The sequence below is a fragment of the Palaemon carinicauda genome, chromosome 40 (genome assembly GCF_036898095.1).
Source record: "Palaemon carinicauda isolate YSFRI2023 chromosome 40, ASM3689809v2, whole genome shotgun sequence".
In the NCBI taxonomy this organism is placed as follows: Eukaryota; Metazoa; Arthropoda; class Malacostraca; order Decapoda; family Palaemonidae; genus Palaemon; species Palaemon carinicauda.
The window spans coordinates 9,963,609-9,977,613 of record NC_090764.1 but is presented as its reverse complement, the minus strand read 5'-3'; the positions used below and the strand labels follow the sequence as shown (position 1 = coordinate 9,977,613).

The 14,005-nt window shown below is 42.9% G+C and overlaps 1 protein-coding gene across 18 annotated transcripts in view; it reads left to right on the top strand.

The window, feature by feature from the left end:
• The first annotated feature begins 1,563 nt into the window (after nucleotides 1-1,563).
• The window catches only part of l(1)G0196 (inositol hexakisphosphate and diphosphoinositol-pentakisphosphate kinase), a 485,360-nt gene continuing 472,918 nt past the window's right edge, over nucleotides 1,564-14,005 (top strand). For 3 of the 18 annotated variants that reach the window (XM_068363293.1, XM_068363291.1, XM_068363290.1), the window contains exons 1-2: nucleotides 1,571-1,763; nucleotides 6,187-6,229. In XM_068363293.1, coding sequence (XP_068219394.1) covers nucleotides 6,200-6,229 — 30 coding nt within the window. In that variant the 5' untranslated portion in view covers nucleotides 1,571-1,763; nucleotides 6,187-6,199. Of the gene's footprint in view, nucleotides 1,764-6,186; nucleotides 6,230-14,005 lie in introns of all 18 variants that reach the window. The other 15 variants (XM_068363288.1, XM_068363289.1, XM_068363286.1 and 12 more) reach the window with 10 other exon arrangements.

Below are 14,005 nucleotides of genomic sequence, written 5' to 3'. Positions count from 1 at the left end.
CCTTTGGGCTTATAGCATCTTGCTTTTCAACTGGGGTTGTAGCTTAGCAAGTAATAATGATAATAATAACAATAATATGGAATGTCTCTTGCTTGTGCTACTATACACTCGGGCATGTTATTCTATCTTATATATCTTCCTATTGTTTTTTTAAGTTTTCATAGTTTATATATGAAAGATCCAATTCAGTGTTGTTGCTATTCTTGAAATATTTTATTTTGATTATCCATTACTTTTCTTGTAGTTTATTTATTTCCTTGCTCCTTGTTGGAGCCCTTGGGCCTAGCATCCTGCTTTTCCAGCAAGGGTTGTAGCTGAAATAATAATAATAATAATAATAATAATAATAATAATAATAATAGGCTACTCTTATTGACATATGATGTAGATGCCCAACACACACACACACACACACACACACACACGTCGGGAAATAATCTCTTTGAAAGACAGTCATATATAGGTCTATAACATCATCCCAAAATGCCAAATTGTGATTTCTGAGGGGCCATTTCCAAAATGCTCTAAAATAAGAAGTGGAATGCACTCGGTATTAAAAAAAAAAAAAAAAGAAGTGAAATGAGAATCTTTCTCATATCTCTTGTACTTTGAACTTCAACATTATTAAGGTAGGCCTATATCTGGAGGTAACAGTAACATACTGTGATTACTTATCTACCTTTTTTATACTTTGGGCTTATAGGCCTAAGCTACCATTTATTAAACTAAGTCTATTTATGCCAAATGTCAGCAGTTCATGCATATCTAATGTGATATTGCCATTAAACAAATTTGTTGATATAATAGTATTTTTTCCTTTGAAATATGTTATGTAATGGAATACCTCAAAAGTTCAAAGTTGGAGCAAATGCTTTTTTGTTGACCAGGCGGACATGAGTCTTTTTTAGTTTATTTATGACATATTTGTTTTTTATGTTGTTAATAGTTTATATATGACATGTCTGTTTTGACGTTGTTACTTATTTTAGAATGATTTATTGTTAATTTGTTCTCTTCATTTATTTATTTCCTTATTTCCTTTCCTCACTGGGCTATTTTTCCCTATTGGAGCCCCTGGGCTTATAGCATCCTGCTTTTCCAACTAGGGTTGTAGCTTGGATAGTAATAATAATAATAATAATAATAATAATAATAATAATAATAGTATGTTGAAACATGGTTTATGTTGGACCATGAGGCTCTGGCTAAAGATAAGGTCGATGCCGTCGTCTGCTATAGCGATTGCGTATTGCGAATGTTTTCGCAGAAATACCAACCCATACATTTATCGTTAATGAATTTGGTGTCATAATAAGAAACACTCTATTATATGTGTTTAAAAATGTTGAAATATACGTAATAATCTTTACTATATGGTATATATTTCCAGTAATCTAACAAGTTCTCCGTCGATAAAAAAAAATGTCATGTCAAAAGTCATATCATTGGTTGCCTGGAGACCAAAATGTACTGTATTGACGTATGTTCTTAAAGCAATTTAAACCATTCTATTTGGAAGTCATAGTATTTTTTATAACTTATATAATTAATTTTATATAAATGCTTATAAAATGCGATTGCAATTAATGAGTAACTGACGTCTAGTGTTCAGTTATTTGTTGACAGTGATGTGATGAAGATGTGCGTTAGTCCGTAGCGTGTCGTGTAGTTTTTTTTTAGTGCCTATTTTTGCGGTTTTTCATGTGCTTTGTGATATTCTGTCCGAACATATGCCTATAAAGGACGGTGGTGATATATTGGAGGTAATATATTCCAAAAAAAATAGCTTAATGTAGCGTCTGTACGAGTATTTTTGACTTCTTGATTTTTTATCTGCCGGCAGCTTATCACTAAATTCAGATAAAGGAAAAATTGATTCAGCAAGTTTTTTTTTGTAATACAAATTGTATTTTGATTAAATATATAATATGTATGTTTGGGTATACGCCAAGATTGGCTGTGCAGAATCATACGCTGATTATAGCCTTCGATATGCTAAACAATTTAGTCTACTTTGTGGTAGATCGATTATGTATAATAATAATTCTTGCATTTTATAATAGTTTTAATTAGATATTTATAATTGTTTTAGTAATTATTCCCTTTATTCTATCGTCACTGTGATGATCAGTTGGCCAAACGGTTTAGGTACTGTATTGATTTATTGGTCAAACCTCAAATTTAGAAATGCCAAAGTTACTCGTTGGATCTTGAAATTTGTTATGGATATTTTGATGTTGAATTTATTTACATTGTTTACTCTTCTGATATTCTGATGTCATATTTGGTAAATATTTACTGAAGCACAATAGTAAGAAGTGTTCCTGATGTATCTAGTTACCTACTGTACGTGTATGTACTTTGAACTGTTCTGGTGCAAATTATTCCGTGAAACTCATATTTTTTTCAAATTTCAGACTTTTTAATATTCTAAAAGTTATGACAAATACCATATATTAAATAGGGAAGCTAACACAAGAACAGTCCTAACCTAACCTAACTACTTGCCAACCATGGGAGAGCTTTGTCCCGGCAAAACCCTTAGGCTAGACTACCTTACTCACCAGGGGGAGCTATGCCCCTGCAAACCCCTTATACTACCTTACCTACCAGGGTGAGCTATTCTTACTTGTTTACTTGTTTTGGGTTTAAATCCAACCCTCCACTGAAGTCGAGTGAACTACTTCTCGGGCGGGTCTATATTAATCATCTAACGAAGCATTTTCATTATAACTTATACAATTCTTTGATTGTAGCATCTTCCAAATCATATGATCTTGTGAAAAGTAATGTCTTTAGTTTCTTCTTAAATTCAATTGCTCCCTTTAGGTCCTTCATTTCAGTTGGCAGTTTATTATAATGTCTAGGCGCACAGTAGCTAAAAGCCCTTTCACCAAATTTACTATTTGTTCTTGGTTCAGATAGCCTATGTTTGTCACTCATGTGTCTTGTGTTAACATTTATTTCTAGTTCTAGTTTATTCAGGCATTCTTTTAGATATTCCCCAGCAAACTCCTTATACCACCTTATCCACCAGGGTGGAGCTATGCCCCTGCTAACCCCTTATACTACCTTACCTACCAGGGGAGCTATTTCCCAGCAAACTCCTTATACCACCTTATCCACCAGGGTGGAGCTATGCCCCAGCAAACCCCTTATACCACCTTACCCTTGGCTTACCCTAAATCTTAGTTTAGACCTAGTGTTCACTTCCCAACCGGCTTCACTCCCGTCAAGGTAACACTAAATCATATTTCGTAAATCATAATATCGTATTTCAGTTAAAGATAAACAATATTTCCTCCATAAAGGAAATAGATTTGACAAGTTTTAAGAAAGTTTGTCTGTCCCAGCCAACTGATTTACATACAAACCCCTAAATCAACATCAAAACAACCATGGGAAGGATATGGATACCTGAGTAATTTCTGGCATTAGCATATGACCTAGGCCTATATTGAATTTCCCAGAGGATTGTAATAGTACGCTAATGTAAATTTTTATATTAGAACAATATTGTTTATGGGTTAAAAAACATGAATAATGTGTGATGAAAGGTGTATTGAACATTTTTGTTAATGATTTCTGATGGAAATTCATAGTTTTTGAGTTATAGTAAGTCGACTTTCATAATTGTAGGGCTATGATTTTGCACTAGATATTGTCATCAATTACATTTGAAACACCTTAAAATATACTGTGCAGCAGTTTAACTATATGGTATTTAAATTACATTTTTTAAACTTTGGTGTTTCTGCCAGTCATCGTAATGAAATATGTCACCGTAATCAAAACAGAGTAATAGTAATGAAACACAGTCAAATCACCTGAGGTTTTGTTTGCCAGAACTTCAGGACGGATAGAAAACTTAATTTTCCATCCTGTGTTCTATGGCGTCATTCGTAGCAGTGTTCATCATATTGCAAATAAATCCTTACTGTTATTGAGCTAATGATTTATTGGCTTTTGCCTAGTTATATGCTCGCTTCGCTTGCGATTGAAAATTATTTCATTACTTCTATGTTCTGGCAAGTGGGACATGTTTTGCTACGCGCGTTAACCCCACGGGCTAGTATTTCGGCATCGATTATCAATTATACAAACTCAGAATTTGATTATCTCGGTTATTATTACCTAGTTATTCAACGTTATGGGTTTAAACTACAGTAATGAACTAACAGTGATTAATTGAAATACTGTATGCTGATTAAAATAGTTTTGGGAACGTTGTGGTAATGTAAAATAAAACCAGTCCTTTGTTCCTATGCATACCTACAAACTCTCATCCTTTGATTAGGGAGATTACTTCAGCGCGAGTTGGAATCGTTTGTTGAAAATAGATAATGAGCAGTTTTAGGACTGGCGAGGGAGCGGCACAAACCCCCTCCCCATTTCACAGTCAGTTCTCTTCAGTTTTGCTTTTACCACTGTGCTTTTTGCATGTGTGTGTGATTAGCGCTCTTCAAGCTGTTGATTCTTTTCCTTTTACTTGTGTTGTTGACAATGGAATGGAAAAAGGAAATTCATGTTTCTGTGGGGAAGGGCAGGCGCTGCAACTGTTTCATGTCAAATATGGATGTAGACCATTACTCCCTCTGTGCTTCATGTCGTGGCCATGTATGTACGCAGACATCCCCTTATGCCAAGTGTCATTCGTGGCCTCTGGTGCAGTAGTAGGTGTACACTCTGATGGGGAAGAAGTGCCCTAGTTCAGTTCCTTGTCAGGGTCTAACTGGGCAACCCCTTAAGAAAGCAATGGCAATGGTTGCTTCCTCTGCTTCCTCCAAAGGGAGTGAGTGTTCTGCTGCTGCCCCTTGATCAGTTCCCTGGGAGTACACCATAGGGGTCAGAGGACTTTGGGTCGTCATTGTTGTCTTTTTAGGTATTGTTGGTATGTTGGGAACTGCAAGTGTTCGTTGCTCCCCTGCAGAGGCAGGCTGAAGAGACTTCTGTTGTGTCCTTGCTGGTTGTTAATGATGAGTTTGACCTAATGAAGACCTGGGCTCCCTATGGTCTTTCAGGTAGGGTTTCTAGGGTTGCTTTGAGGATGCGGGTTAACAAGGCAGCCTCTCCCCTTGTACCCTCTGGCACCAGGTGTGGAGGAGGTGGTGGTGCCCACGGTGTCTGGAAATATGGGGTCTGATAAGTCTGGTTAGGTTATGAAAGGCGAAGGTAAGGCGCCCCTTCCCCTTTGTTCATTGCCCCGACAGTACTGGAGAGTCTGGGTTCTCTGTGTCCTCCCTCAGTGTTAGTGAGTGTGACTTCCCCTTCCCTGTCGTCAGTGTGTTGTGGTTTCTCTATATTGGGGAGCATCAGCGTCGATGGTTAATCCAACCTTGACCGCCCTGATTGCAGAGCTAGGGCTAGGTAGAGGAAGAAGCGTGCACTCTATTCCTCTTCCTCTCTTTCTTCCTCTGACTCCAATTCCGACTGGTCCTCTTACCAAAGGAAGAGGAAGTAATGGTTGAAGAAGTCTAGGAACGCCAGCCGTAGTTGCGGGGATAGGGGGACTACCTTTGTGGTTCCCTTGCCACTCCGGTCTAATCGGTTATCCCGGTAGCTAGGACTGGTCCAGTAGCCTTAGCTGGTTTGCCTACTTATTTTTTTCATTACAGACGGGACCTCTGCTGTCAGTCGGTTTCTGGGATGATGAATGAACTGTTGTGGCCTTCCTGGTCGTTGGATAGCGGCTCCCCCATCTGGCCCCATTCAATGCCGTACTAGAGGGGATGCGCTATCTAGTAGGCGGAAGGCTCATTTTCTTGTGGCTATGAGCATGTGGCCGTTGTTGCCCCTCCAGTTGATGCGCCTTATTTAGCCCCATTGCATTCTGTGATAGGAATTCTCCCGCGGCCCGGAGCTTGCCCCGGCCTTCGTCTGTGCCCAATTATGGGCATGGTTCTGTTTACTATCTGACTGTAAAAGGGGCAGGGGTCGACCAATTACAGTATGTGCATGGTTCTGAATACTATCCGACTGTAAAGGGGGCTCCCCGCCCCCTTTGCATGCTCGTTATCTAACTTTTAACAACCAATTCCAGCTCATGTTGAAACAATATTACTAATTAAAGGACTCAGATTTTTTATGGCTAGGCAAAATACAAATTACTTTAAAAATTTGTGATGTTATAAAGTGATATCACCATTATCATGTATAGATTGTAATTTTGTCTTCTTTTTTTTCCAGGAATTATAGTGGAATGCCGAAGTCCTCAAGTCGAGGAGGAAGGGTGAGTAGCCTTATGGTGGAGGGATGCAAATTTTCTAATTCATCATGATTGTATGTACATTTTATTTACTCTAATTGTTTTTACCCTTTGTGAAAGTGTGAGTAAACTTATGAATTGATGGTGACAGGACATTTGGCTTTCGTGTGAACCATTTTTGTTCCATCTACTTCCGTGAGGTAATCATGTTTTTCTCTGCAGCTGTGTCTTTATTTAATTACAGTTGAGAGGTATAGTACTGCACACTATTTTGAGATAATATTTATGCATTTGATTAACTTGAACTGTGATTAAGTGGTAGATGTATAGGTATGATTCTATCATCTACTCTTCGGGATTCCACTGAATCCTTTGAAGACCTGCCAAACTAATGGGATTTGGGTCTTAGCTGGTCAGTTGGATCATGAGTTTTTCCTTTAGATTTACAAATGTGTGTGAATAATCCTGTTTTTAAAGTTCCAGGAATTGGTTTTTGTATTTGTTGCTGCTTTTCAATAGAAAATTATGTACATGTGTACTAATGACAGGCTTTAGAAGTAATTTGCATTTGTTCTTACACGAATACAAACCGTAGCCCTTTGATAGGAATATGATTTCAGCAAAGCTGGAACTTGGCTGTTAAAATCTGTTACGAGGTATCGGTAGTAACTGGATGGTGGTGAGGAACCTCCACCACATCGCCAGAACACTAACTAGCCACTAACAAATTTGGCTGCAATTTATGCAGATTTATTAGTTGATATGATGTGGATCCCAATTCTTTGTGTTCTTTGTACAGAGGGCATGACTTTTCGCAGTTTAAAGGTTTAAAGGCCGCTCATGAATGGCTGAGGCAAAGGACAGTGACATTGCTCTAGCAAGTAGAACAATGCCCTAGTGACTGACCATATTACATATGAGCAGCGCTCAAGCCCACTCTCCACCCAAGCTAGGACCAGGGGGTGTCTATGCAAAGGCTGCTGATGACTCTGCAGGTAGACTTATAGCTCCCTCATATCCCCCATCCTTAGCTCACAAGGACAGTGAGGTTGCAGCGGCCAAAGGAAGTATTGAGTTTGAAGAGGACTTGAACCCCAGTCTGGTGATCACCAGGCAAGCACCTTACCAACAGGCCCCCTTTGATGAGTGCAGATCATGGCCACCTGTGCAGATGTCTAAGTGCGGCAGAAGAAGGAAAAGAAGTCTAAGAGGGATTCTTTGGCTTCAGAGTCTTCCCCTAAACCAAAAAAATCTTCCGACTCTCACTTCTTGCTTTCCGGTGTTTTAACAGTTGCGCCTTCTTCGGCTTCCTCTAGAACTGAATCCGTCTGAAGGAAAGTGACTCCGATCTGTCCCTGGAGCAATATTCAGGTTAGGCGATTATATCATCTTCCCTCAGGTGATATTCCCTCCCCTTCTTCTAGGAGTGAACCCACTGCTGTAGTAGCTGAAAATGACGTTTCAATGGACTTGGACCTAAGGACCTTGTGGCTTGCTTTGGGTGCTGATGGCATTCTGTCTGTAAAGAAGCTGCTGAAATTTTTAGCCAACACTAGGACCCTAAGGACTTCTGCTGTGTCATCGTCGTCTTTGTTTTGAGTCGTCATCCTCACTATACTTTCCTCATCTGCCACTCCACCTGTAGAGATATAACTAGATTTGGCACCCATCACCCTTTCCTGGTCTGCTGGAGGAGATCTTTCATTTTCCTTTTCTTTGTATTGTCTCTGCCAGCTGAGAAATCCTTGACAACAAATCCTGGCAGGGAGAAGAAATGCCCCTGGCCTCCTCCTCCTTCCAGCCACCTGTTGAGATACTACCACTAGAGAGTTATGGGGTCCTTTGACTGACCAGACAGTACTTCATTGGAACCTTCTCTCTGGTTACGGTTCACTTTCCCTTTGCCTACACATACACCGAATAGTCTGACCTATTCTTTACAGATTCTCCTCTATCCACATACACTTGACAACACTGAGATTACCAAACAATTCTTCTTCACCCAGGGGGCTAACTACTGCACTGTAATTGTTCAGTGGCTACTTTCCTCTTGGTAAGGGTAGAAGAGAGACTTTAGTTATGGTAAGCAGCTTTCCAAAATCAAACCATTGTTCTCTAGTCTTGGGCAGTGCCATAGCCTCTGTACTATGGTCTTCCACTGTCTTGGGTTCGAGTTCTCTTGCTTGAGGGTACACTCAGGCACACTATTCTATCTAATTGCTCTTCTTGTTTTGTTAAAGTTTTGATAGTTTATATAAGAAATATTTATTTTTAAATATTTAACTTAGCCGGTGAATATATGTAGCTGCAACTCTGTTGCTCAACAGACAAAAAACTGTAAAAAACTCGCCAGCGATCGCTATACAGGTTGCGGGTGTGCCCATCAGCGCCAACTGTCGGCCAGATACCATACTCAATGTAAACAAAGACTCAATTTCTTCTCTGTCGACGTGTCGACAAGACGTACTTTACTCGCTGTTGAAACCTGGAGTTTTTCCCATCATCTTTGGTGAAGTACTTTATTTTGGTTTTGAGCTTTCGCTGTGCAGGGTTTTTCTTCAAATAAATCCTTGAACTCTTAAGAGCCCGTTTTTACCTCGTCGTCCGAAGGTGTTTCTCGTAAGAAACTTTGGACCAAGGTCTCACGACCTTTAAAACGTAAGTCGGTCCCTTCAGGACAAGTCCAACGTCCCGGTTGTAGCCACTGGGTCAGTTCGGACTCGTTGCCGTCATCTGATGACTGCTCACCGCCTAAGAGAGGCAAAGCGGTACCGCCTCAGTCGCTAACCCCGTCTGTTGCCGCACCTGCTCCCGTAGACCCTAAATGGGCTTTGCTGCAAGACATGCAGTCCAAGCTTGCGTCCTTGATGGAGGACTTTAATGCGGAGAAGGTTGCTGCTGAACCTTCTGGCCAACAACCTTCCAAGCGGTCTGTTGTGCGTCCTGTTGACGCTGAGGTTACCTTCTCGCGTCTACCAGTTGAGGTGGTTCCTCCACCGATGCGACCCAGTGTGGGTTGCCAGCCGCACGTTGACGTTAAGCGACGCTCGGAGGTGGTTGTTGACGTTCAGGACGTTCAACAACCATCAGAGGTGACTTGTTTTGATGCGGTGCGTCAACCTCCGCAACCCGGTATGGTGTTGACTGCACAACCCAGACGGTCTAGACAGTCTCGGGTGGACGCTGTGCGTCCTCGCGCACCCATGGTTGTTGACAGCTCACAGACTGTGCAGCAGTTCCATGACATTGCGTCCGGCTCCGTCACGCATGCACCAGTGCGACCGGACTCAGCGAGCCAGACGTTGCCCACTCCGTTGCCGTTTCCTCATCAGTTTTCGGATGAGGAACTATCTGATGAGGACGTTGCTGAACAACAAGACGATCAACCGTCAGAACTGGACGAGCCTAAGGCAACTCAACCATCATTGGACTTTAGAAAAGTCATGGCTGTATTCAAGGAGTTGTTTCCTGACCATTTTATTTCTGTGGCTCCTCGTTCTCCGCCGTCAGAGTTTGTATTAGGCGTGCCTGCTACCGCATCTGCCTTTACTAAACTCGTTCTCTCACGCTCATCCAAGAGAGCTTTGCGGCTGTTAGGAGAATGGTTAGAGTCTAAGAAGAGTTTAGGGAAGACAGCATTTGCCTTTCCCCCATCTAAACTCTCTTCTAGATCGAGCGTCTGGTATGCCACGGGAGAAGTTCTCGGCTTGGGAGTTCCTGCCTCTGCCCAGGGCGATTTCTCAAGTCTTGTAGACTCTCCCCGCCGCCTTGCCATGAGACGCTCGAAGATTTGTTGGTCACCATCGGACCTGGACCATCTTCTTAAAGGGATATTTAGGGCTTTTGAAGTCTTTAACTTTTTAGACTGGTGCTTAGGAGCCCTGAGCAGGAAAATCTCTTCTGCAGATAAGGATATTTCTTTGCTCATTATGTCCTGCATGGACAAGGCCGTCCGTGATGGGTCCAATGAGCTAGCTGCCTCATTCACGTCCGGAGTCCTGAAGAAGCGAGAGTCTCTCTGTTCTTTCCTGTCTGCTGGAGTTACGCCATGCCAGAGATCTGAACTTCTCTTTGCTCCCCTTTCCAAGTGCCTGTTTCCTGAAGTCTTGATAAAGGAAATTGCCGCTTCGTTAGTTCAAAAGGACACCCACGATCTAGTTGCGTCCTCGGCTCGCAAAGCTCCCCCTTTGCCTACATTGTCTGCTAGACCGAGGATAGACACTCCAGCGTCTCGCTTTATTCCGCCCTTTCGTGGCAGAGCCTCCAGCAGAGGAGGTGCTCGTGCCGAAGGGAAACGAGGGAAGAGGAAAGGACCCAAGTCCTCCAAGGGCAGAGTCTGACTACCCGCAACTTCAGACAGCAGTGGGAGCCAGACTCAAGAACTTCTGGCAAGCCTGGGAGAAGAGAGGCGCAGATCAACAATCTGTGAAGTTACTCAGAGAGGGGTACAAAATCCCTATTGTACGCAAACCCCCTCTAGCAACGTCCCCCATCGATCTCTCTCCCAGGTACAGAGAGGAAGAAAAGAGACAAGCCCTGAAACTGGAAGTGTCTCTTTTGCTAGAGAAGGGAGCGGTGGTCAAAGTCTCGGACCTTCGATCACCGGGATTTTACAACCGTCTCTTCCTAGTTTCAAAGAAGACAGGAGGTTGGAGACCGGTGCTAGACGTCAGTGCTCTGAATGTCTTTGTCACAAAGACGAAGTTCTCCATGGAGACCACAAAGTCAGTCTTAGCAGCGGTCAGAAGGGAAGACTGGATGGTCTCGCTAGACCTAAGGGACGCCTACTTCCACATCCCCATTCACTCAGACTCCCAACCTTTTCTGAGATTCGTCTTCGAAGATGTAGTCTACCAGTTTCGGGCCCTGTGCTTTGGCCTAAGCACAGCTCCTCTCGTGTTTACGAGGCTGATGAGGAATGTGGCCAAATTCCTCCACTTATCGGACATCCGAGCCTCCCTTTATTTGGACGACTGGCTTCTCAGAGCCTCTTCCAGTCATCGCTGTCTGAAGGATCTCAAGTGGACTCTAGATCTGACCAAGGAATTGGGACTCCTAGTCAATTTGGAAAAGTCGCAGCTGGTCCCATCCCAAACTATTCTGTATTTAGGGATGGAGATTCACAGTCTAGCTTTTCGGGCTTTTCCGTCGGCCCCCAGAATAGATCAAGCCCTGCTATCCATCCAGAAGAGGCTGAAGAAGGAACGCTGCTCAGTCAGGCTGTGGATGAGTCTGGTAGGGACGCTGTCATCCCTGGAACAATTTGTATCACTAGGAAGACTACACCTCCGTCCTCTTCAATACCATCTGGCTTTTCACTGGAAAAAGGACAAGACGCTAGAGGCGGTCTCGATCCCGATTTCCGGAAAGATAAAGTCTTGTCTGACTTGGTGGAAGGACAATATCAACCTAAGAGAGGGTCTTCCCCTGGCTGTTCAGACTCCCAACCACGTTCTCTTCTCGGACGCATCGGACTTGGGCTGGGGCGCGACACTGGACGGTCGGGAATGCTCAGGTCTGTGGAACTCGAGTCAGAGGAGCATGCATATCAACTGCAAGGAGCTGTTGGCAGTTCATCTGGCCTTGAAAAGCTTCGAGTATCTCCTTCGAGGCAAAGTGGTGGAAGTAAACTCGGACAACACCACGGCCTTGGCGTACATCTCCAAACAAGGAGGTACCCACTCACTGACGTTGTACGAGATCGCAAGGGACCTGCTCATCTGGTCAAAAGGTCAAGACATCTCCCTAGTAACGAGGTTCATCCAAGGCGACTTGAACGTCATAGCAGATTGTCTCAGTCGGAAAGGGCAAGTAATTCCAACTGAATGGACCCTCCACAAGGATGTGTGCAAGAGACTTTGGGCCACTTGGGGTCAACCAACCATAGATCTCTTTGCAACCTCGCTGACCAAGAGGCTTCCAATCTATTGCTCCCCAGTCCCGGACCCAGCAGCAATACATATAGATGCCTTCCTCCTAGATTGGTCACATCTGGATCTCTACGCATTCCCACCGTTCAAGATTGTCAACAAGGTACTGCAGAAGTTCGCCTCTCACGAAGGGACAAGGTTGACGTTAGTTGCTCCCCTCTGGCCCGCGAGAGAATGGTTCACCGAGGTACTTCGATGGTTAGTAGACGTTCCCAGAAGTCTTCCTCTAAGGGTAGACCTTCTACGTCAGCCACACGTAAAGAAGGTACACCAAAGCCTCCACGCTCTTCGTCTGACTGCCTTCAGACTATCGAAAGACTCTCGAGAGCTAGAGGCTTTTCGAAAGAGGCAGCCAGTGCGATTGCTAGAGCAAGGAGAGCGTCTACCATTAGAGTCTACCAATCGAAGTGGGAAGTCTTCCGAGACTGGTGCAAGTCAGTTTCTGTATCCTCGACCAGTACCTCTGTAGCTCAAATAGCTGATTTTCTCTTAAACCTGAGAAAAGGACGATCCCTTTCAGCTCCCACTATCAAGGGCTACAGAAGCATGTTGGCATCGGTCTTCCGGCATAGAGGCTTAGATCTTTCCAACAATAAAGATCTGCAAGACCTCCTTAAGTCTTTTGAGACCACCAAGGAGCGTCGTTTGGCTACCCCTGGATGGAATTTAGACATGGTACAATCAGCCTCCCTGAAAGATCTCACTCTTAAGACTCTTTTCCTGGTATGCTTAGCCTCAGCTAAAAGAGTCAGTGAGATTCATGCCTTCAGCAAGAACATCGGATTTTCGTCGGAAAAAGCTACTTGTTCGCTGCAACTTGGTTTTCTAGCCAAAAATGAGCTGCCTTCTCGGCCTTGGCCTAAATCTTTTGATATTCCCAGCTTATCGGAGATCGTAGGCAATGAACTAGAAAGAGTCTTATGCCCTGTTAGAGCTCTTAAGTTCTATTTAAAGCGTACAAAACCTTTACGAGGCCAATCTGAAGCTTTATGGTGTTCAGTTAAGAAACCATCCTTGCCTATGTCAAAGAATGCTTTGTCATACTTTATCAGATTGTTAATACGAGAAGCTCATTCACATCTGAGTGAGGAAGACCGAGCTTTGCTTAAGGTGAAGACGCACGAAGTTAGAGCTGTAGCAACTTCCGTGGCCTTTAAGCAAAATAGATCTCTGCAAAGTATAATGGACGCAACCTATTGGAGAAGCAAGTCAGTGTTTGCGTCATTTTACTTGAAAGATGTCCAGTCTCTTTACGAGAACTGCTACACACTGGGACCATTCGTAGCAGCGAGTGCAGTAGTGGGTGAGGGCTCAACCACTACAATTCCCTAATTCCATATCCTTTTAATCTGTCTCTTGAAATGTTTTTAATGTCGTTTTTTATGGGTTGTCCGGAAGGCTAAGAAGCCTTTCGCATCCTGGTTGATTTGGCGGGTGGTCAAAGTCATTTCTTGAGAGCGCCCAGATTAGGGGTTTGATGAGGTCCTGTTGTATGGGTTGCAGCCCTTGATACTTCAGCTCCTAGGGGTCTGTCAGCATCCTAAGAGGATCGCGAGGCTCCGTAAGGAAGACGTACTTATAAGGCAGAGTAATCGTCTAAGTCGACTTCCTTACCAGGTACCTATTTATTTTGTTTTTGTTATTTTGATAACTTCTAAAATGAAATAAAAACTCTTAGCTCATAAGATGTAAACATATTTAACTGGTCTCTACCCACCACCCTGGGTGTGAATCAGCTATATATATTCACCGGCTAAGTTAAATATTTAAAAATGATATTTTAATTATAAAATAAATTTTTGAATATACAGTACTTACCCGGTGAATATATAAATTAAACGACCCTCCCTTCCTCCCCAATAGAGACGCA